The 22,766-nt window shown below is 37.5% G+C and overlaps 1 protein-coding gene across 3 annotated transcripts in view; it reads right to left on the bottom strand.

Annotated features, from left to right (window-relative positions):
• The window catches only part of ADGRG2 (adhesion G protein-coupled receptor G2), a 99,899-nt gene that overhangs the window by 24,006 nt on the left and 53,127 nt on the right, over positions 1-22,766 (bottom strand). For 2 of the 3 annotated variants that reach the window (XM_081126594.1, XM_081126593.1), the window contains exons 4-12: positions 20,527-20,562; positions 12,181-12,234; positions 7,802-7,857; positions 6,895-6,950; positions 4,464-4,503; positions 3,955-3,992; positions 2,605-2,699; positions 2,005-2,071; positions 1,125-1,513 (exon numbers count right to left, since the gene is read on the bottom strand). In XM_081126594.1, the coding sequence (XP_080982720.1) occupies positions 1,125-1,513; positions 2,005-2,071; positions 2,605-2,699; positions 3,955-3,992; positions 4,464-4,503; positions 6,895-6,950; positions 7,802-7,857; positions 12,181-12,234; positions 20,527-20,562 (831 nt within the window). Of the gene's footprint in view, positions 1-1,124; positions 1,514-2,004; positions 2,072-2,604; positions 2,700-3,954; positions 3,993-4,463; positions 4,504-6,894; positions 6,951-7,801; positions 7,858-12,180; positions 12,235-14,358; positions 14,401-16,322; positions 16,362-17,804; positions 17,829-17,925; positions 17,971-20,526; positions 20,563-22,766 lie in introns of all 3 variants that reach the window. The other variant, XM_081126595.1, reaches the window with a different exon arrangement.

Raw genomic sequence — 22,766 nt, 5'->3', positions numbered from 1 at the left:
GCATAGATGCAAGAGGCCACCTTGCTGGCCTTTCTGTGTAGCCTGTTAGGTTGATTCTAAGGGTCAAAGGGGATAGCTTTGGAAAGGTGGGCATTTTAGGCTCAGGCTAATGAACTTCAATTTTACTTTATTCTTCACCAGCCATTAAACCTTCTCTCGACTAGAGCCCCAATGACTTTATGTGGCCTAAAATGTCCATATTTATTTTTAAAATTACTTAAGAGAGAGCAGTGCAAATTTGAAGAAATATCAAGTCATTTGGCAGAAGTTCCAAATCTCCTGGGGATGCTGGCACTGGAGTGGAAGGGGTGGAGACCACAACCTGAGCTCCAGTCTCAAGTCACCAAGAATTTGGTTTTGCCTTGAACCAATGTAAATTCTAGAGGAAGACCTGCTTCTCACTCACTGAATTGAAACTCTGGAGAGTATCCAGAGTTATTTCTGCTTCCTTCCTTCTTTCCTTTATCCTTTACCCCTAAACCTACTTTGTTTCTGGGGAACCCTCTGCAGTTCCCATGGCATTCTCATGCTTGCATTGTTCTCAACTAAGTGCTCTTAGTGTGATCACTTTTATCTTTAAGTAGAACAGGCTGAGTCAGGAGGAGCAAAATGGCTTATCCCAGACCTCACTGCCTGTGAGAGCCCATGCAGACCCACGCGAGGCCTTGTGAATGTTCCTCCCCTCCTTGTGGCTACCTTGGCTCAGTCCCAGCTCTGTCACTCTGTGACTGACTGATTTTCAAGAACACTAGTGTTTTATTTTGTCTTCTGTCTAAATGGAGTCACTGTGTTTAACAGTTCAAAAGTATTTTCTTCAGAATGTTGAAAACAGTGACCCAAAAACCTTTTGTAGGAGAAAGAAACCTATGAAATAACTCAGATGGATAAAATGAGATCTGTGCTCGCCTCAGGGCTATTTCTCAGTTCTTGGTCAAACGATTTCACTCAGCCATATCTATGTTCTATGAATGCCTGAAAGAAAGCTCTTGAAATAAGTAGACATCATAAAAAGAAAGGCTCATTGTGATCTTATTACAGATATCTTCATTTGGCAGGCTGGCAACTGCATTTTAGGTAGCCAGAATTACAACAAACATAGGAGCAGCTTAGCTGCTCATATTTACCTGTCTTGTCAGGAGGTGTGCTGGTCGTGATGACATTCACAGGGGCAGATGTGGTGGGAGAAGGAAGTGAGGATTTCACAGGTGGCAGAGTGGAGGAAAGATCAGTTTGGGGACTAGTTGAAGAAATAGTTCCAGATTGGGGGCGCATATCAATGGTAGGGCTAGAAGCTATGGGAGCTGAAGTCTGGAGAGTAGGAAGGTGAATCACCCCTTTTGGGCTCTGGGTGACCACAGATGGATGGTCTAGAGGCTCAGCTAAAGAGAAGGCACTGGAGACCCGGGAAAGAACTGTGGCCTGAGGAGCAACTGGGATGGAATTGCCGGAAGAAGAAACTGGTGGGTCACGTGGATAACCACCAGCAATACACATAATTGGATCCTGCAAGTCACTAAAGGAAAGAATCAGAGAGATGCATGTGAGACACAAATGCGCAACAAAGAAGTGAGTCTCCTCCTCTGGCAACCATCTAACACCACCCGGAACCCCGGGCTGCACCCCAGACCAATGACATCACCACCTCTGAGGATAGGTTGCAGGCATCAGTGTTTTTAAAATCCCCAGATGATCCCAATGTGCAGCCAGGCCTGAGAACCACCTCTCTATAGTCTGGACCCCTGTTACTTAAAGTGGAGTCCATGAACCAGCAGCATTGGCTTCACTGGGAGCCTGTTAGAAATGCAGACTCTCAGGTCCTGCCCAGACCTAGTGATCAGAATCTGCATTTTAACAAGATCCTCAGTGATTGGCATTTGCAGTAATGTTTGAAAAGTGCTGGAATTGAAAGCCCTTATTTATTGTAAAAATTCCCAAATTCCAAGGCCAACGTGGCCATTAAATATTACTTTTTTTAGGAAAAGAGTCAACATGTTTGCCTCATACCACTGCAGCTTCTCTAATTCTTCTGGGGAGGAAGGGCAGGGTATTCTGACAGAACAGCAGCACTGTTCTGGAGGAGACAAAAGGAGAAAAAGAAGAAAATGCATGGTCAAGAATAAGGCAAGATGGAAGCTCAGACCCATCAAGTATTACGGTTCTTACACTGACTGCATTTTAAAGAGCATTTGTCTAAAACAGGTGATAAAATAAATTGGATGCCATTATATTGACAATTACATAGACATAGTAGGTGCTCAAAAATATTGAGTGAATAATTCGGGGGAGGGCTATATGCACACAATATTAATTGCTCTTCAACAACTTCTAAGAGGAATTCAGAAGTAAACTGATCCCAGCAGCAAGTGATCGAACATTCCAAATAGGTCTCTCCTCAATGGGGTTTATCATGTTTTCAAATATGGTATACTGAAATTTTATTAAGAAAGCAGGAAAAATCACCATTTACAGCTCCCTAAAACCTTCCCAAGGACAAAGGAATCAAAACAGAAAGCTACTATTTATTAATTATTTTTTCAATTTAAAAAAAGAACACATCAAAGCCGTATGAAAATGAACACAGCAATAAAGATAGAGACAACTTACCCATTGGATGAATCTTAACTCCTTTCAAAGCCACCATTACAGCACATATGTTCTTTGTCTTATTCAGTTTTATTGTGAATGTACAATTTAATGTACTATAAAGAGAAAAATATACAACCAGAATGTTACTAAACTGGAAACCTATCTACATATTTATAGTCGTTTTTCAAACTTAGAATGAGGAAAGGAGATAGTGACACTGTTAACTTGCAGTGTAACCCTATAAGCTTATAAACACCCAGGTACCATGGTCTGAACTTTATCCAAAAGACTTTATAGGATAAAACATTTAAAGAGGTTTACATTCACAGAGGTTGCAAACCAGAGACCCTCTGACCACACACAGCTGCTGATTCATTTTACCTGCCTGCACAATGAATAGGCAGGGGTGAAATTTGTCTTCAAAGACAAGCATCTTGACATCTAGGGTCTTACCCCCAGCTGACTACTTGCCTGGTATCTGTAAGCATTTGAGTTTCTATCATAGGAGCCCTTTCAAATACCAGCCTAGATGAATACTGGTCTCTTAAATCCAAAATCTCTCTGGCAATCCAATCTATATTATTAGATAACTGGTAATTTAACATTCTCTGTTTCTTTCTACTTAATCTTGCTTTAGGTGAAAACATTAATATTGCAAAGATCAAAAAGAGGTACTGTACGTGAAATGAACTAAATACGTATAGTGGATAGGGATTCGATGTACAGTTTCATGGAGGACTTGCCATTATTTGTACCAATGAATAGTTTGATGAGTAGAAATCTGTCATTTTCTAGGATTTTTACTCTCACAGAATGCTCAAGGTTCAGGTAGTGAGATTATTGACCTATAAGCTGTTAGCTTATGCAGCCAGGACAACCAATGGACACAATTTAAGATGATAATCTGTGCCACCTCAAATAATTGTTGGGCAATCTCTGATTCACCTCTGAATACACTTTTTAATTTCTTCTTTGCTCTTTCTTTCCAATCTTTTCCTCCCTCTCCTTCTTCTCCCATGTTCCAAATTGTGTTCCTTCTTCTCTGACTCTCCTTCAACCTGACTGGACCACTGTGAGCCATTTCTTAGTCCTGTTTGGGGCTAAGGACACTGATGATCCTTAGCCTCATAGAACTTGAGGCCAGCAGCCCTGACACTACCCCCATCTGTGTTTCACAAAGAAATGAGAAGATGGTTGTGACAGATTGATGAGTGTTTGGAAGAAAAAAAATACATATATTGAAAATGTCATTAATATGTATTTATTTTAGAAGATTGTCTTTGAATTTGCAAACTAAGACTCCTCAATACTTTATTTCTCATGAGTAGAGAAATAACGATATTTTAAAAAGTATTAAAAATTACTGACCTTTGAGCTTCTGCTGTGGCACACACTATAAAATAAGTCTGAAACAACAAAAGTATATATATGTTACTTTGACAGTTGAAAGTGTCAGACAAGACAACCTTGCACTAATCACAGCATCACTGAATCTTAGAGCCACAAGAACTCCTAGGGATCATCCAATTCACATTCCTACCAGATTTATGACATATGATCAAAGCTATTCAGGCTATACAGACTCTGCTTAGATAGATACCTCTAGTGTCAGGGAGTTCACTATCACACAAGAAAGCTCATTCTCCTGGGGTTCTTGTTTTAAGAAACTTTTGGTTTTACATGAAGGAAAATCCACCTCCTTATAATGTCCATCCGTTGTGCCTAGTTTTGATTTTTGGGGTAATGGAACTAGTGCATTCACTCTTTTACATGACAGATTTGGGGGGATTTGAATACATATCTCCTCAGGAATGCAAAACTCCATGCTTTCCCCCAAATAACAATTATAAACAAGGTACAGGGTGTACCATGATTACCTCACTTAGGGCTTGCAGGGTTTTGTTGAGCTCTGTTCGTCTGTTAATAAAGTGAGAGAAATTGACATGAAGGAGATTATTGGGAATGTTAAATTCAAAACAAGTTAGATTTTTACCAAATACATTAAACATATAGTATTTATTGCTTGCAGTGTTCACTTTGAAGAAATACTGGGTATAATAAGAGATTCCAATGTGGGAAAAGTAAATTATTTCTATGACAAGGGAAACTAAACAGACCAAAGCTGTATTGGTACTAGCCAACAGTTGCAAGATAGAAAATTTATGGTTGAACAATCTTATTCATTAAGCTCCCAGGCAGCGTCTGGCAGAAGGCCAGAGGAAGAGCTGCCTGACCAGAGGCAAAATTTCTGAGACAGGCCAGCCACTCACCCTGGAGGCCTGGGCCTCTGATTTCTCCTTCATTCCCTTTCTAACTGACCCTGCCTGCCATCTAGCACTCTCCAGCCCTGCCTTCCCCTCCTTACAACTCTTTAGGAATTTCCCTCATTCCTCTCCTCCAATCTCATTCCAACAACACTTGCATTTCTTCAATGTGACAGAGATTCATATGAGGTTAAGATGAAATAAATCTAGTTTAAAAATTCAGTCTAAGGCAGTGGTTCTCAACCTGGGGTGGCACTGTCCCCCAGCGGACATCTGGCAATATCTAGAGACATTTCTTCTTGTCACAATTGGGGGTGGGGTGCTACTGGAATCTAGTGGGTGGAGCCCAGGGATCTGTTACGCATCCTACAACGTATAGGACAATCCTACATGACAAAGAACTATCAGGCCCCAAATGTCAATAGTGCTAAGGTTGAGAAACCCTGCTCCAAGGAATGGGCAATAGTTCTAGGTGGCTCCAGGCAAGGTTTGGAGGGAAGAAGAAGGGAAGGATGGCGGCAAGAGTAGTCAGCTTTTTGAGCTGGCAGGAGCCACTCCTCCATAACTATACTCAGAGGTCACCTTTCTGGAGATTTCCCTGTGCATTCCACTCATGTCCAATCTGTTCTTTATTCAGATACTTAGAACATCCTTTGGTACCTTGTACATGTGACCTTCATCTTAGGGATCGTACTCTAGTGTTATCGTTTGTTCCCATTCTGCATCTTTCCTACCAGACTCTAGGCTCCCAAAATGGCCTCATGTTGGAACCACCAGTGGAGCATTAAAAAATGCTCGTGCCCGCATCTCAGTCCCCAAATACTGATTTAATTGTTATTGAGTGTGCCTGGGCATCAGTGTTTTTAAAAGCTCCCCAAGTGATTTTAATATGCAGCCTAGTTTTCCATTTCAGAGAGTTGAGTTTATCCCCATTTGTATCCCCCAGCACATAGTAGGTGCTCAACAAATGCTTGGTGGCTTTGAATGAACTCATCTCTATTTCAAGGCTAGTAATTAAGATGAATTACAAGTACACTAAGTTGTATTCTATTTATAAATCTGTGAGTTAAAAAAATGTTTTCTATTACTACTATTGCCTATCTAAGTTTAAAATCCTTCTAGGACATTGATTATGTCACACATATACTTTGAATAGTTAGAAAAGCTAGATTTTTATCAGAAGGTAAGAAAAAATAGGCATATAAAGGACATGAATAACATCCCTGCCCATCCTAGTTTTCACTATAACTTTTTGCCACTATAGACTCAGAAGAGCCCTAGGAATGTTTGATATCCACCAGGTGGAATCCTGTATGATGTTCCTCTCCACCTAGGCACTGCTGAATCATCAGAAGCAGCCAGGTCAAAATGCTAATTAAAGGACGAGACTTCAAAACAATTTTGTTTGCTTTGACCTACAAAAGGTTTTTCTCTTCAGTGTCATCACACACACTCCCCAGAGCTTTTGAATTTGGTTAAAAGTTTAGAACAACTTCATTTGAGAGGTAGCAGCAAGGTAGAGAGTAGATGAACTTCATCTCTGATGCTGCTTCCCTGCCATGAGGGCAAAAACATAAAGTTTCCCCTCCCAGTGGGCAGAGTAAGACTGTCCTGGCCTAGGCCAACTGCTGGCCCACATTTTGACCTATTGTCTAACCGGGGGGCATCTATTTGTAAACTGAGGTCTACTTAACAAAGACTTCTCCCTGCCTTGTCAATCACTGATGCTTCATGAAAGCATGAACAAATGGTATCAATGAAGTCTTACCTTGAACTCTTCTTTCAACCTTGCTGGCTACCAAGGCATATTACTCAAATACTAATTCAAATGGAGGTAATTTAATAGCGTCAAAGAGAAGAGCCTCACAGGGATATTAATTGATGACAGTTGATTATGGTTATAGTTTGCAAAGAACACAAGAACCAGTTCTCTATAACTTTTAGGTCTCTTTCTTATTCACAGTTTCCAAAAGCAAAGATAACTCAACAAGTATCTTTCCATAGTTGATGTCTTAAGTTTTAAATCAAACAGCAGATTACTCACTTCAATTCACTTAGAGACAGGACTCCAGTCAAGGTGCCATTAGGCATATTTTGATTCTGTTAGAAGCACAAAATCATTAAGAATACAACAAATACTGTTTTCTTATACTCTCTTACAAGAAGTTTTTCTTTAGCTTTGTTGGCCACCCAAAGAACTACACCCTAAGGACTATAAATACTAACTGCATGGAATACTACCTAGCAAATGATGGAACCCATATAGACTGAGCCAGTTTTTGTTTTCTTTAAAAAATGTTCTGCATCAAGTGTGATGTGCTAATTTCTGTCTTTTGTTATTCCATCTGTCTTTCATTATTCCCCTCAAAAGAACACTATTAAAGCTCTCTACATGAAAGGTCCCAGATTTAAGTAAAAGATCTCAGTGTAAAAAGGGAAACTTGATAGCAGTCATCGCTATATTTCTAGAACCTGGCTCATTGCCAGGCACATAGTAGGTACTCAGGAAATATTCACTGAATGAACAAACCACGTGTAGATGGGATCCTCTGAATCAATCTGGGTTACAGGAGGCTGATACTACTATATCTGAATCCCACACAGGGCGAATAGGGTCACTTTCAGAGGATTATTCTTAGATTCAATATATATTATATTTCTTCTTGTTAGTTTCTAATATAATTTTACATTTTGATTGGTAATAGCATTATATTATATAAACATTCAGCAGCAAACCTAGTGAAAACTAAAATATAATTATTAACAAAATACCAAGATTATTATGAAATCAAGCCCTCTTAGCAAAGCTAAGGATTCAACAAGCAAATTTATTTATATTTGGTCATAAAAGTAGATAAATATGCCAAATATCAGAAATCTGAGCCTTAAACAAATACTTAAATACACATGAATTCCTTAAGATTGTAATAAGGAAAATCTTTAAAACCTACCTCAGTAACATTGTTTTCTTCTTCATATTGAAATATTATCTCGCCTCTAAAAAATTCTAAAAATAAATTTTTAAAAAAGAAAATTGAGACTTGCATCCTTAGAGCTTGAGGATTAATGTAATACAGAAAAAGATTATCAAATTACTTTAAAAACAAAGTTTCATCAAATTCTTTGCTGTTATTCACATTTACTCTCTTTTGTATCAGAAAATTACTCACTATAATTTTCAGAAAATATAAACTATAAATTTTATGTACGAGTGCGGAAAGAAGGAACACTTGTTCCCTTGTCAAGAAACTTTATCCTGCCTGAATCCCGGTGCCAGAGGTGGTCCAAAGGCACCCGTGACGGTGCATAAAACCGCTAGCCACCTGCCGGGCTGCTTAATGGACCACTGTCCAAGGCCCACCATGACCCGCATCCCAGAGTCGCCACCTCTGTTGCCTCTGCCACGACCCTGTTCCCTTCACGTAAGGAGCCCCAGGAGTGCCCCTTGTGCACCGAGGCACACAGACATGGGCAGCCAGAGCATGCTGGGCAGCCTGGGTGCTGGGCTTCACTGGGTTGCTGTGGCCATGCTTGGCTCCGTCATGATCGTAGTGGTGCCCTCCATTATCAAGCTGCAGGTCCACAAGAATGTGTGCATCGACCCTGGTAGCCTGTCCTTCAGCATGTGGAATGTGATCCCTTCCCCTTCTACTTCTCCATCTAGTTCTTGACATCGCAATCCCAACGAGATCCTCCAGGGCAAGAAGCTGCAGCTGCAGGAGGCAGGCCCTCCGTGTATAGGGAGTTCCAGCACCAGAGCAACATCACCTTCAATGGCAATGACACAGTGTCTTTCCTGGAATACTGCAACTTCCAATTCCAGCAACAAGTCCAGCAGCTTGGAGAATTACTACATCATCGTGCCCAACATCCTGTTCCTAAGTACAGCCACTGTCCTGAAACCCAGCCCAGGAGGGTAGACTTCTGTGGCAAAGCCAGATAGGCAGGGGGCCGTGGGCACAGAGCCCAGCCTGAACCCAGAACTTTGGCCTGTCTGTACCCATCTGGGCTGGGGGCACAGCCCTTCACACAGTCCTCAGAAACCAGTGTGAGTGAGAGACACTCCATGCGGCTGCCCTGCCCCCCCCTCCCCCAAGACTTTGATATCCCTGAAGTCTACATAGGCACTGGATTTGGGTGTCTGGAGTCCCTTCCCTTCATCATCATCAACTGACATCATCCTGTATACTGAGTAGGCCACTCCCTGGCTGGGGTGGTGGGAGGCTCTGCCCTGAGCTGCCCCCCATGAGGGCCCTTATCTTTTAGGTGCCAAGCCAGAGGTGGACAGGTCTGGGCCCTGGTAGCCTGGGTGTATGGCCAGGTGGGAGACCTGTCCACCTGCAGCTTCTGGTCTCCAGGGCAAGCCTCTCTCTCTTTTCTACTGGAAGAAAAATTAGTTATCATCTTTTAAAAATAATTCATTATTGAAGTAATAGACCTTTTTAAAAAGTGTGTGTGGGGGGGAGAAATTTTATCCCTACATGCTTCTCATCAGAACTTTGTTCCTTTAAAGATGCTAACTGGGAGAACCGTGGACTAAAGTTAATGTTTTTAAAAATATACATATATATTTTAAAGTTGTTATAGTTACAGTTACATAGATAAGAGAGGGAGGGAAAGTGTTTCTCAGAAGTTTAGCAACCTTATGGGAATCCATTTATTCCTTGCTGGTGTTTTTGTTTTTTTCTTTTTAAAAATACAGCTACCAAATGCAGTATGTTTCCCAGAAACAAAGTTGAGATTTTGCTTTGAAACCTGAATAGAGTGCAGGGCAAATCTTTTCTTCAGTTGAACAACTCATTGGGACTTTCATCCCAGATATACCAGGAAACCTTGTTCCTAAAATGCTCGCTTTGGGTAACATTGAAGTCAATTCTATTCAACATTTTTTCTACAGGGTATACTAGGAGGGGCTTTGACTCTATCTGGAAACAAATAAAATAGAGACCCCTTAACAGAGGTACATTGTGTGTACTTCATAATATAGAGACAAAAAACTGGCCTCTTGAGCAAAAGGGCAAGGATGTCATATAACTATAGAGCAGAGGTCAGCCAACTTTTTTGTGAAATATCAGACAGGTAGTAAATATTTGAGGTTTTGTGGGTCATATGGTCTCTTGAAACTACTCAACTTTGTAGTGCAAAAACAGCCATAGACAATATGTAAATGAATAGGTGTGGCTGTGTGCCAATAAAACTTTACCTACAAAAACAAGTAGCAAGATATATTTGGACCATGGGCGGTAGTTTGCCAACTCCTGAGCTAGAGGGTTGAAGGCCTCCTCATCTTATCTTTTTTATTGCACCCCAAAGTACAGCTGATTCCCATAGCCCAGTTCCCAGTGGTCCACTTCCACTTAAAATGGCCAACAAAGCCACTAGACCAGAGATTAACATGATTTATCTATTTCAGCAACTTTTCTACCGAGAACTTCAACTCTGATACTGAAATTTCAATTAATATAGTACATAAGTATTAAAAGTAAAGATTCTTGATACATGCATAGAATTATTTATCCATTTTTGAAAAGAAATCTTAGCTTGTATAAACTGAGTTAGTGTGTGTGCCCCTGGTTGACACCCAAAATTTCTCTCCCTCACCTCTCTATTCTTCAAGTTCATCCTTCAGTCTTGTTGAGGGCGTGATGATTTTCATAAATGTGCTAGGAGCACAGTGGTAGCAGAGCAACCAGGAAGCCACCACCTTTCTACCTTTTTACTCTCAGCCTAACTGTGGCTAGTCAGCTCCCAGTTTCTTCACTAGCCTCCATTTCCCTTAATGAACCCAGATTGGAACCTGCAAGAAATGAAGGTTTCTAGTTTCTGGCAGGATATTGTGGGATTTCTGGTGCCAAAAGAGTTGGTCCCCTGATGAGGTTGTTTTCAACAGACACTAAAACAAATGGTCAATTCAGTCACTTAATTAGGGAAAACATTACTCCAACCAGCTTTCTGACATCTGTTATTCAAGATGACCAGTTTGTTTTTTTTTTTTACTAAATGTTCAATTTTCAAACAGTTATCAAACATCATGTAGACACAACACTAAAGTAGACATTAGTCACCAGTCCAAACATAGAGGAAGCACAAAAATAATGAAATTATGGAGAATTCAGTAAAGAGAGGAGGGAGGGAAGAAGAAGAGAGAGTTACACAATATATGAAAGTGAAATGTGTTTATTTTTTCTTGAATCAAAACCAGATGATATTTTTCTGCTGTATTCTACCTGGAGCATACTATCAGGAGAAAGCTCATATAAGCAAATCTCACACTCACTCAAATGGAACGTGTTTGTGGAATATTTTTCAACAGAAAGTTTTCTTGTTTTCTAAACTGTCCAACCTTAACTTGTTTTACTTGCAACTGTTTCTTACATTTGCTTTTCTTTTTAAAATTTTTTACATTTCCAAATGTGCATTAGTTCTATTCACCGAATGCTCCTATGTTTTTCAAACAAATTACTAAACTGTTAAAGGGAACAGAATAAAATGAAAGCATTCCTCTAATAAGTGTTTCTTTTTATATTCATGGAGTCATACTAAGACTTTAATATTATAAAATATTTTGTTACCTTCCTCTTCTCTCTTCCCATGATCCAATTCTGACCTGTCACACCATATTTTTCTGTTGTTTACATCTGCTTTCATTGGTCTCAACGAGGAAGGGAGCCCAGAGAGCCAAACCAATGTGAGAAAAGTGATTGTTTCATTCCATCTGGCCCATGGCAGGAGGGAAAATATTCTCGTTTCAAAAATAGCATGTCCTCAAGAGATTTCCATCTCAATTTTTAAAAATAGGGGGCAGTCTTAGCTAGAGATGGCAAAATCCACTTATGAGCACTACTGGAATTAGCACCCAATTAACTAGGTGTACGTGAGGTTTTCAACATTCTAGTAGAGTGGTTTGTTTTATTTTTAGTAGAAGACAACATCTTGTTTCTAAGCTATAATAATACTTAAGGTCCTATGGAAAAGCTGGAGGGATTTATATATAAGAAGTGGCTTTCAATAATTAAGTTCATTATTAATTATGTTCATGAATCAACTCTAAGTGCATTAGTTATGGATTTAAAGCTATGGTGAAAAATGTTTGGTGTACAGCTTCATGTTCTCATATTAAAGAAGTTAATCCATCATTTCACTATGCAATGGGAAGATAATTCCAGCCAAATCTAAAATTTGCTTTTGTTTTCATTTGGGATTCATAATAGCCAGGTGGTATGAAAAGAGACAGATCAAGAGGCATACATCATACACTCTAGAGGAGAAAAACCATTTTTCTCTATGAAGCTAATTTATCCAGTAACATACAATGTGCACAAGAACTAACCTGAGTCATTGCAAATAGATGACAAATTGCAGATATTTCTCTGGGGTTTGACTCCTGCAAAGAAAACACAACCCAGCCGGTTAAGCATGTCAACACCTTCACTTGTATATTACATTGTCAAGAGAATTCATGAATTTAGGCATCAAGGGTGGACCAAAAATATTATACGTTGGGTATAATTGGCTGGATGAATTCCACAAAGACTAAAAGAATGAGAGTTTTCATTTCTTAGTTAGTCAGCTATGGAACTTGATTGTTTACTATTCTTTAGTACATCAGTGTCTGATCCCCTACTCCTCCCTAAAATTTCTTGTCCCGTTCCCAATTAATCTCTCACCTGTCCAATACAAACAGAACAGTATGAATACAAATCTAGCATAGAGACTTTAAATGAAATAGCCCTTACTCTTAGATTCTCCATTTTTTCATGGTAAGGGAGGGAGTACATGAACATTCTAATGCTGATCTCAGCTCCTTATGCAAATGTATGTATGAAATAACACCAATGTCATGATATCATTTCACATGGGCAAAAACTACAAAATTCAAAAAATATTTGCTGAATGCCTACCATATTCTATAGGCCTTATGAGATTACAAATACAAACCCTGCATTCAACAAGCTTACAATCTAATGAGTGATACTAGCCAGTAAAAAAAAAAAAAAAAAGATATAGTGAGGGCAAAATGGAGTAATGGCCAGGACAACAGACCACACAGGCATATGCAGGAGGCAAAGATGAATGGGAGATGAAATAAGCCACATTAGAACAAAAAACTTCATACATATTAACCTGAGAAACACTTTCAGCAAAGGTGAAAGGAATACATCTCTTCTTTGATTTGAAAATAGTTCAGGGTTTACTACTCTAAGAATCTTTCCTTCATTAATTTCATCCTCTTGGAATAGTATAAGAAATCTGTTGTAAATGTGAGGGACAAATGCTGACAATGTACTAAGCAAACTGCCAAGGGGAAAAGGTTGTTATATTAAGGAATATTTTTGTATCCTTGTTAGGTCCTGTTTTGTCGAAATTATGGACACAGTGCTTCATTGCTATTTTATTACCATCACACTTTATGAGTGCTTAATTCTTTCCTAAGAGAACTAGTTTGGACACAAACTAAAATTACAATTTGAATTAATGTGTATGATATGGTTTCTGCCAGAATGATTTAGTTGACATTGGGTGTGTAGGCATCATGGTTCAGCTAGTTTTTGATTTTGTGAGCAAACTGAATTTAGGTGCCAAAAGTTACCTGAAATGTAGATGTCTATATTGTTCCACAGCAAAGTTTCCCACATCAAAAGAGAATGATTTCATTTTAAATATACTTGCTTATGGATATAACTCATTAGAAATATATACTATGCAATTATACAATATATAGATGGTGGGTAGTAATGCATTAAATGTTTCATACAACTATTGGTCTGTTGCTTACTAAGCTTTTCATTCTATCACATCTCATCTTTCTCTAAATTTTAATGGCACCTTCATTTCCAGTGATGTTTGTCTCATGCTGCTTACTCATACTGAGAATTTTCTTTCCTATTGCTAGGGTTGTTATCAGTAATGTCCCCCAAGTACATGGCCACAGGTTGTCCTTTAAATCACGAGTGAGAAAACTTTGTAAAGCGTCAAACAGTAAATATTTTAGGCTTTGTGGGTCATAAAAGGTGAATTTGGCCCATAGCCCATAGATTGCCAACCTCTGCTTTAAAGCAACCAGAAACCTTTGTTAACCATGTCATTTATCCCTAATCTTGCACAAAGTGCCTAAAAGTACATCCCTTTTTTTATTTAAAAAGAGATTAAGATTCACTTCTTTAAGGATCTTTCCTTCATAAACTGCATCTCATTGATAGTCATTAGCCCCTCTATCTCCTATGCTTCTTAACCATGTCAAAAACAGTTGTGTAATCACTGCCTTTATCTGCATACAACATATTCATGTTAATTATCTGTTTATTTGCCTTGTCGCTCCCCACAGACTAGAAGTACAATCCCAACACTTAGTACAACTTCAGGTACCCGGTGCATAAACATCTATTCATTAAGAACAGCTTTCATTTTTAAAAGGTAGGAAAAAAGAGAAAGAAAACATTAACATCAGCCATTTGTTTAATTTTACTTTAGTTATAAAAAAGAAAGTCTTGATATTGATAAGTCATACCTGATGCATTGAAGGTTTTTACTATAGTGATTTTAGTTTTTTCTGCAAAGAAGCAATTTAAATATTAGAGCAGAATTGTTGCTTGTTTTTAAAAAACAATTTGCCATGAGTATCATTTAGTGAACTAAGAAAATCATACTGTTGATACCTTTAAGATACTATTGGTCATCTCAGCAGAATGAATGGGAATCGCATACACAGATCATATAGCATAGGGTGGGTCTGGGATTTAGATTCCCATGTTTACCCAGTTAGATGACACCCATTACACACTCCACTGCTTGTGCAATTTTACTGCAGTTTCCATGCTCTCCTGCTGATAGACAAATCAATGCAGAATTACACTTCAGATATGTAGAATGAAGTCACTATCAGGACCTTCAGGTGATAGGTTGTAAAGATCAGGTGATTCAGAATAAAAATTAATGGAATCAGTAAACACAGAATCTAAAATACTGTGATTACACTCTACAACCAAGAAAGTGTCCTGCTATTTTCTCTAAGAGTTAATACAATGCTATTCCCATCATATTGACAGATAACATTATTGTCAGAGAGGATGAGACTATCCAACTACAGTCATACAACAAGCTCACAGCAGAACCAGGACAGAACTGTTCAATGTCGATGACTCACAAGTAAATATTAAAACACTCTGAAGAAGCAAACCTTAGAAATATCTTCCCAACACACTTTTGGGACAGAGCCCAAAGTTCATTTCCCAGATAGTGGAGAACCAGGTTCAGAAATCCTGGCTGTAAGGATGGCAAATTGGAAGAGGCTGCATTCAGGGCACAGATTTGCAAAAACACTCTGTCTCCTAGGGTGAGTGGCAAATTCTGAAGAAAACATAAAGCTCAGATCTTGGAGAAGCACTTAAGAATGATGACGTTATACTGACAGTTTCAGAAGCCTCATTTGCGTATGTGCTATTAATGAGTTTCTGTTTCAGTGTGTGACTGACCTATGGGCAATGATTGGTGGTAATTATAGAGGCTGATAGCATTTGTATTATCCTGAAGAATCCTTTAAATACATTATTTTGTTTGCCCTGATACTTTCCTTTCCAGAGTAAAAAAGATACAACTGTGAAATGAGCTTCTGGTTCTAGTAAAAAAAGTGCTTTGGGGGAAAAAGTGTTCAACCTCACTAATAATAAATGCAAAATAGAACCTAAGGAATTGAGAGAAAATTTTAATAATATATGATATAGATTCAGCTCTCAGCAAAGCTATAGTGATACAGACATTCTTATCCATTATTGGCAGGAATGTTGCTGGTACAACCTTTCTAGAAGGTAACTGGGCAGTAGGCATCAAGGGCCTTAAAATATCATAATGTTGACCCATTAAATCCAGTCCTTGGAATGCATCCTATGGAAATCAGGGATGAATGCAAAGATATTGGCACAAGGATATTTATAGCAACAATTTCTATTTAAAAAGTAGAGACAACTCTAATGGTCAACATATGATACACAATGGGATATTATCAAGTCCTTAATAGTAAGGGACATTAGAAAAGAATTATAACTTAATCTGAAGTCAAGAGGGCAAGATATAACAATCTACATAAACTATGACAGTGTATATGTACATATGATACTGAATGGAAATATACCAAATTATTAACAGTAATAGCCTTAGGAAAGTAACATTAAAGATTAATTCTATTTTCTTTGTATTCTTCTATATTCTCCATTCTTATGTGCTAAGATATATTACTATTATACTAAAAATATTATTTTAAATAGAGTGCTATGGCCATAGCAGTTTGAAAGATCAGGAGTGTGGTGATACCAGAATTACAGTTCAATGTCAAAGTAAAACAAGTAATAAATCAACAGTTGAAGGCACAGGAAGTGGGCAAGGAGATAACCTTTACTAATCCGAAAGACCACACAAGTGAGAAACTCAAGAAGCCACAGAAGACAGCTATTATATTTAGAAATAACTTGATATTACCTGTCTTGTTTAAAGTAGATAACACTGTTGAAGTAGCAACTGAAATAAAATAATAAAAATTAACCTAACTATTGGCATGATTAATAAACACACGCATCTTCCTAGGTTACTTAAACATTTCACATCTCCCAAAATCCTGGAGAAGTAAGAGAGCTTTGTAAAAGCCAATTGACATTACCAAATGTATTTGCTTCCCAACCCCTCACCGCACTATCCGTTCTCTAACCCCCAGAGACAATTCCTGAGCAAATATTCATTCAAAATGTGTTTCCTAAACATAAGTTAGGTGTCTAAAACATAGCAACATTCCTATCATTATTACATTTAAATAAACTCATATATGTAATTTAATATTTTGTCCCCTTTTTTCTCTATTATAATGAAATTCCCTAAGGGATATGGTATCTTCACAGTTAATATTAACTTTAATAGATAGTCCTCTGGATGCTTAATATATTTTTATCTAATGTAGTTCATTCTTATGAAAGTAATTCTAGTTTAAATTTGGAATTCTTGAACACTATATTCAACTAACTTTTAGGGAAATCTCATTTTCATCTTTTTTCACTTGAAATCCAATTTAAAATCTATTTTATTGGTATTTCTTTTAATGAAAAGCATTCTAGAATTTATTATTCTGGATGAAACTTTAGGGGGGGAAAGGAATGTATTATATTATCACACTTTTTAACCACATAAAATGGAATCCAAATACTACTGCCAAAACTATTTTGAAGATGTTCTTTCGCTGTAAAAAGTAATTGCACATAAACATGATAATGTCTGGTCCTTGGCATTAGACCAAAACTGAATTTATACCAGTTTTGATCAGTGTGAACTGCATCTATGATTGTTTATCTCCTTAACTGCCAACCACATGGTGAGATTTTATTTTGACCAAGGGATTATGAGAAGTATTGGGTTTTGATTGCAATAAGATGGAAGGCTGTCTACCCACAAAGGGGAAGGAACAGAATGTGCTGCCCTGCCCACCTCCTCGAATATAACCCAGTTCTTTTTCCTTTTCTCCAGCATAATGAAGCCAGTATTTTATTTAGGTTTATACTATTTTAAAATTGATAAAAATCATCTGTAAAAAAGCTGTCTTTGAACACTCTGTGCCTCCAAATCCATGCTGAATCATATTGAAGTAACTGGATGTGCTTTTCATATTTAAACAATCTGTCATATAAAACATGTTGGAATTGTGTTGGTGAGCAAGTGAAATGGGGTATTCATAATGTGGTCAGCATTTCTTTTTTTTACAGAACAGTTAGTGTGATGGAGGGCTGTCTTCCTCCATGATAATAAGAATTTTATCATTTAACCAGAAAGTTTAGGTTGCTCTCCAGGATTGTCAGTCTTGGGTTTTTTGGGTTTATCTTTTTGATTATTTGAATATGGAAACCTTCAACACCATTCATTACACTTATATTCATATTAATGGTTGTCAATTTTCACTTGCTTCAGAAAAATTATTACCATTTAGGCTTGTAGTTTCAACCTCTTTGGTCCCAAGGGAAAAAGCAATACAAAGATATAATTAAATAAAAAACTTAACAAATTGGGCTAAATCTAGGTTTAAATTTTTAAAAAATCTTGCCTGGAGTACCATTGGAGTAGGGGACAAAACCAATAAGAGAGTCAGCTGCAGGAGAAAAAAACGCAAATTTTTCAAATTAGTACTTTGAAACAATTATTTATTGAATTTTAAGGAGTTATAACTTTTGAGATATAATCATGAAAAGAAGTGGAAAACATGCTATAAAACCAGTATGTAATTAAATCTGCAAGTCTTATAATCACTTGGTATACATTTAATCAGAGAATTGTAGAGAAAGAACCCAAGAATGAAATGAGTGCAATTGTCCCATTTTACAGATGAAGAACCCAAGGCTCATGATCAGGAAGCATGATCCTACTTATGGAATATTATGGAAATAAGTTTAGGAACCACAACAAAATATAAGACATACTAACTTTCAAAAATTTTCAGCCAGAGAGTTCTAGAAAACATTTTATATTTTAAATATTTTTCAAGCTACAGTTATAAAACATATTGGCACATTGGCTCCATTTGGTTATAATGATGCCTGACAATTCTTCCCATAGTGAATTAAGGATGTAAAAAAACAACACATTACTATCACTCAATACTGTACTACCTAACACAATTTCCTGGTAAGTTATTTTAAAGTATGGCTACTATTAAGACAATCAAGTTATAAATTTACAATGGAATAACTCCACTTATGCTAAGGGTGCAGTGTACTACACACACTTTGCCTGTTTAAATATTAAAAAGATCCAATGGCTTGACCTCTGCATATACACAGGAAAAGTAAACACAAATATTTTACAACTAAAACAAGCCTTGCAGTAGGAAGCCTGATATTCAGCCATAAGGACATTTGGGTGTGTCGAGGCACTTGGCTGGCCTGTCTGTTTTAGACCGCTCATGCCTTGGCTGAAACACACACACCCTGTCTGTCCTACATTATTCATTCCATATTTTGTCATTTACTACATTTTTTAAAATTACTAAGGATATTTCTTCAGAAGTAAGAAGTTCCTGAGCAGTAAGATTCAAAGTGTGGCTATGGAATCCTTTGCTCCTGTGGCAGAACAAAATAATTGGCCAAAGGTGGTTTTTAATCAATTACTATCAATTCTTCTAAACATTGATGACTGGTGATGCCATGCAAAGAAGAGGCCTGTGGGCACAGCTGCCCATCCATCCCTGATGTGCACTGGCTCTTAGTTTCCAGTTAGTGCACCTCTCCCCCAGGGCACCCAGAACCCAGGCTGTGACTGGACCCAGTGTGTGCCTCCAAAGCCCCATATCCCATTCCATGCAAACAGGATTTTGCAAAGGTGTCACTATGATTAAGTCTGATGAAGGCTATTGTACCAGAAGAGACATGCAGTGTTTCATTTTACCCTAGAAGCTTCACCATGAGGGGGAAAATGGCATAGTAAAAAGATCTTGGGATTTGGAGACTTGCAGTCCCAGGTTTGAATCTTTGCCCCATTACTTAATAACCCAGAGTAATGATAGTTATTACTTATCAAGGGCTTACTCCATGCCAGGCACATGTGTCATCTCAGTTCATCTTCACAATTACCCTATGAAACAGGTACTATTATTCTCCCCAATTTACAGAAGAAGAAACTGAGGCACAGAAAGAAAGATGAAGGAACTTGCCCAAAGTTGCATAGCTAGCAATGGGGTAAGAGGATGGTGGCTGAACTGAAACCCCAGTAGTGTGCTCCAGAGAATGTGCGAACATGAACAAGTTTTATCCTCTCTGGCCCTCAGTTTTTCATCTCTAACGTGAATATAATGATTCCTATGTTGCAAGATTGGAAGCTAAATGAGGTATCTGAAGACTCCCAGGCATGAAGTACGTGCATGAGAAGTAATAGCTATTATTATTTTGTTTAAATGAGTTAATAACAGTAGAAGCTCATTTTCACACAACTAAGAATACAATGAGTTGACTGACTCCTTATCACAGAAGATTGTTCTCTAATATATGGTATACCAGAAAGAATACAGAAGTTAAAGTCCGAGAAGCCACCTCTGTGTGATGTAGGACAAGAACTGTGTGACCTTAGACAAGTTACTCAGCCCCTCCAGGCTTCATGTCATCACTAAGGGATGGGGCTGGACCACTTTACCCCTGAGGTCCCTTTCCAACTAGCAGTCTCGAATACAGGTTTTGTTCCTCGTTCCTGCCAAGACGGGTCCTAGTTATAAATTTCTCTTTAATTTATTTGCCTTTCCATTCTTATGAGTGCTAAGCCCTTAGAAGCCTTTTGAGAAATATTTGTTCAGTGTGGGTACTGAGAAAGCATCCCTCAGATATAAGAACATTCGGCATGTTTATGTTCTTGATGCTCTTCAGGAGACTTGTGAACTAGAAAACTAAAAATAACATTGAAGAACTTAAGCAGTTACTGTACTGAAAACCCACAGTTTACTCCCTCCCCAGCTTTGTCCAGCAATGTGTGGGAACAATATGCCTGTCCTCTTATGTTTGCTACTGATTTTTCAGGTATAGATTTAATGACAGAATTTAACGTAATTAAGCTTCATGGGGAAAAAAACAATTTTGCTGTATCTGACTACATGCCGTATTGCATAGAGAACGTTAAGACTATTTTCCTGAAATCCCCCATAGTCATGAAATAATAGTCTTACCAGATGGTGGTAACAAACTGGAATTACCAGCATTCTCTGTTGAGGAAAAAGGTGATTTAAAATTAGTTTAGTTTGCAGATAAATTTGTAGGAGAGTAACATCTTAAAAGGGGAGCAAATGTAAAATGAGTTGCAAATAGCTACCAAAAGAGGGCAGTATGTTAATTTACTATTATTTTTTTCAACAGCGTAATCAGTACTTCTTTTCTTTTTTAAAAAAATTTTTTAAAAATTTTATTTTTGCTTAAAATATTACAGATGTCCCTTTTTCTCCCCAATGACCCATTCCACCCCGTCCCTTCCCCCTCCAGTACTTCTTTTCAATTCTCTACAAAGACGTATCTCTGGTGAAGCAATTCTTCCAATTTAACTGTTGACTGTGCTCTATATATTTTGTGATATAACGGTTTAGTACATTTTAAACTAAAAATGATGAATAAGAACTTTAGTTGTTGGCTAACATTCATTACAATTTGTACAAGTAAATGTATACATTTGCATAAATTAAATTCCTATTAACTGTGCTTCATTTATACCTATTAGCACAGACTTTATGCCTATTAAGCCACTTCTTTCTTATGAGTTAAACTAGGTCAGATGCCTCTGGGTGTATAAACTACAAGAACTGCTGTATTATTTATTTTGGGAGGATACTCAGATTCTGTAAAGGAATAGTAATTCTATTTTTTTAATCCATGAAAAATAATACACACTTACTGGAGAAACTTCAGAAATTACAGATAAACAAAAAGAAGAAAATTAAAACCACCTGTAATTTCACCACCTAGAGATAAATTACATTAACATTTTGACATATATTCTTTTTTCTTTCTATGTATATATGTATATCTACATATATACAGTTGACCTTAGAACAAAGTGGGGATTAGGGGCAACAATCCCCAGCACAGTTGAAAACCCACATGTAACTTTTGACTCCCCAAAATCTTAACTGCTAATAGCCCACCGTTGACCAGAAGAAGCCTTACCGATAACATAAACAGTTGATTAACACGTATTTTGTATGTTATATGTATTATATACTGTATTCTTACATAATGTAAAGTAAGCTAGAGAAAAGAAAATGTTATTAAGACAGTCATAGGGAAAATACATTTACAGTATTTTTTGAAAAAATCCGCATATAAGTGGACTTGCACAATTCAAGCCCATTTTGTTCAAGGTCAACTGTATATAAATAAATGGATAAATGCTTGTGTATATATGTATTGATATGTATGATAAGAAAGATCATATCACACAAACTATTTATAACCTGATTTTTCTCCATGTACCCAGAATAGTTAATGACTTGATGACCTAATTTAATCGTAATTGCCTCCTCTTAGTCTCTGCCCAGTCTCTGCTCACCTCTGTCTTAGATGTTAGAGGAAATGGACTAGTCAAGCATAATATATATCCCTCATGTTACTTTAATATTCCACCAATCAAAGAGTATGTTGAGTTAACAGGAGTTTAATTTATTAAATACTCTTGGGAGACAGCTGGTTCTTTGAAAAAATAAACAAGATTGATAAACCTTTAATCAGACACATCGAGAAAATAAGAGAGAAGACCCAAATAAATAAAATCAGAAATAAAAGAGGAGATATAACAACTGACACCGCAGAAATACAAAGGATTATAAGACAATATTATGAACACCTATATGCCAACAAATTGGACAACCTGCAAGAAACATACAATCTCCCAAAACTGAATCAAGAAGAAACAGAAAATCTGAACAGACCAATTACAACTAATGAAATAGAAGCAGTAATAAAAGAAACTTCCAACAAATTAAAGTCCTGGACCGGATGGCTTCACAGGTGAATTTTACCAAACATTCAAAGAACTAATACCAATCCTTCTCAAAGTATTCCACAAAATTCAAGAAGAGGGAAGACTCCCAAGCTCATTTTATGAGGCCAGCATTATTCTAATTCTAAAACCAGATAAAGACACTACAAAGAAAAATGTATAGGCGAATATCCCTGATGAACATAGATGCCAAAATCCTCAACAAAATATTAGCAAACTTGATCTAGCAATACATTAAAAAGATCATACATCATGATCAAGTGGGATTTATTCCTGGGATGCTAGGTTGGTACAATATCTACAGATCAAGTAATATGGTACAGCACACTGAAGAAGAGTTGAGTACCAGGGAAGAGGGATGGAGAGTGATGTTGAAAGGCGAAAGGGGCTAACAGTGGCTGCCATAGCTACCAATGGTTA

Source organism: Miniopterus schreibersii, assembly GCF_964146895.1.
Source record: "Miniopterus schreibersii genome assembly, chromosome: X".
NCBI lineage: Eukaryota > Metazoa > Chordata > Mammalia > Chiroptera > Miniopteridae > Miniopterus > Miniopterus schreibersii.
Note: the sequence above shows the minus strand (reverse complement) of the source record. Positions and strands in the feature narration are given on the sequence as shown.